The sequence below is a fragment of the Sipha flava genome, unplaced genomic scaffold, assembly GCF_003268045.1.
Source record: "Sipha flava isolate LNK unplaced genomic scaffold, YSA_version1 38_pilon_pilon, whole genome shotgun sequence".
In the NCBI taxonomy this organism is placed as follows: domain Eukaryota; kingdom Metazoa; phylum Arthropoda; class Insecta; order Hemiptera; family Aphididae; genus Sipha; species Sipha flava.
The window spans coordinates 3,071,447-3,073,353 of record NW_020273099.1 but is presented as its reverse complement, the minus strand read 5'-3'; the positions used below and the strand labels follow the sequence as shown (position 1 = coordinate 3,073,353).

Genomic DNA, 1,907 nt, shown 5'->3' with positions numbered 1-1,907 from the left:
ATACGTTTTACTATAAACTTGAATATGTGTAGTAAATTAAATCGAAAAATAATAAATCATTCGTAATTGTCTGTCTTAATAACTAAAAAAGTAAAATAATTTAAAATCGCACTGAACCATCCTGCTTCCAAGTGGCCCGAACGTGACGAATCCGAGAATCGGTCTACCACTAATGTGAATTCAGCACTAAATAACAGTATGCTGTTGCGATTTTTAGGCGTGTTTAAACGCATGGAAGAATTAAGCGACAGAAGGCTGTGTATCTTAAGAAAAGAAACCGTACTGATGCAACAACGTATACAGACATTAGAAGGTTTACATAATTATATTGTTGATAGTTTCGAGAAATCGAAAATATTGTGTACCGATCGTTTTTCGTATGCCTGATTCAGCTTCAATCGAATCGTCGACAGTATATGTTCGAAAATTGGAAAATTTAGAGAAAATATTGGTAGCGACCCCGCCGATCGACAGTAATTTTACAAACGAAAGGTTACACGAAAGTATCGTCAACACACAGGGAACCGTGGGCATGCTTGTGGCTAACATGAAGTCGTTAACGCAGACTCTCGGACAGAAGAGTAGGGAAATCGCTGGTTTGAAATCCGAACTGGCCATAGTGAAACGTAAATCGGATCCGTATAATAAGACGATAGTGCAGCGTACAGTCGCGCCAACAGAAATTTAACGAGAGCCATTCGACTTTTATAGGCAATTATCGGAACAACGATGTCCAGAAGGACGATTTGAACACGATGGGAACGGACATCAAAAAGTTCGAAAACCGCGTGAAAAATGATCTCCAACGTCTGGAAGTACGGTTGACGACTGGTAAAAATAAGCTAAAACAATAATAAATGTATTAAGTATAATCTAAACGTTCTTTATACATGTAGAAAGTGTGCGATGCAGAGACGTGGAAATTGAAAATACGAACGAGTTGATCCGCAAGTACGAACAGCTGAACATGCGTCTGACTATGGTCGAAAGTATGATCCGATGATATTTTTATTTTTGTCGATTCCGTATTCTTATACTTATTATTATTTTTTTTTTTTTTTATTTGCCACGTTTTATTTTTTTCTCCGGTTTCATCAGAAAATATGAATAACGGTTCGTTGCTTGGAACGCATAGTGTGATGAACACCGATGAAGACAAAAATAACCAGGCTGCTAAAGCACTTCCTGCGCCACTAGTCAGTCCTGCACCATTAACGACTTCTACTTCATCGGAGACTCCTGTGGAGCCACCACGCGTAGTACCTAAGTCTCCTGCACCGCTACCACTACCAACGGTTTCGGTGTTTTCACCTCCTTCACCGTTAAATGCCTCTCGAAGACCGGACGAGGAATTTGAAGCGGTGTTAACGATGGAAATGTTTAAAAAAAAAAATCTTAAAAAACCCGAAGGAATACCAAAAAAGGTTTTTAAACTACCTGCTAGTGTTTCAAAAAATGATATTTAAATCGAACTAAATAAATGAATCGATTATTTTAAATAATTGTTATTATTATTTATCTTTTTTAAGTACATAAAAAGGAGAAAAAGGAGAAAAAGAAAATCAACCAAATCAAAACACAAATATTATTTGATTTAATCCGTTTGAAACGGAATATATATCATTTATATTGAAAACAAAGGATATTAAATCTTGAAATATTCCGAAATAAAATAAACAAATACATGCTACATTTTAGCTTTCAAGGTCATTTTCAGAATAGATTTTTACGGATGTAGAAATTTATATTTGAATGTACTTGCATGTTAATATTACTTCTACAAATATGTATTCCATCATTAAAAGCCAACGTTTGACCAAATTTAATTTCGCTACACCAAAGAAGTTATTTTCCTTAGGCCCTCAGGTATACCACGTATCATCGGTATATTATAATTAAGCTAGGGT

At 35.5% G+C, this 1,907-nt stretch overlaps 1 protein-coding gene across 1 annotated transcript; it reads left to right on the top strand.

Annotated features, from left to right (window-relative positions):
* Positions 1 to 658: 658 nt before the first annotated feature.
* On the top strand, positions 659 to 1,467 carry LOC112688432. Its single transcript, XM_025561602.1, has 3 exons — positions 659 to 831; positions 897 to 989; positions 1,099 to 1,467. The coding sequence occupies exons 1-3, from the start codon at positions 756 to 758 to the stop codon at positions 1,464 to 1,466; spliced, it is 537 nt and encodes a 178-aa protein (XP_025417387.1). The 5' UTR covers positions 659 to 755; the 3' UTR covers position 1,467.
* Positions 1,468 to 1,907: the final 440 nt, after the last annotated feature.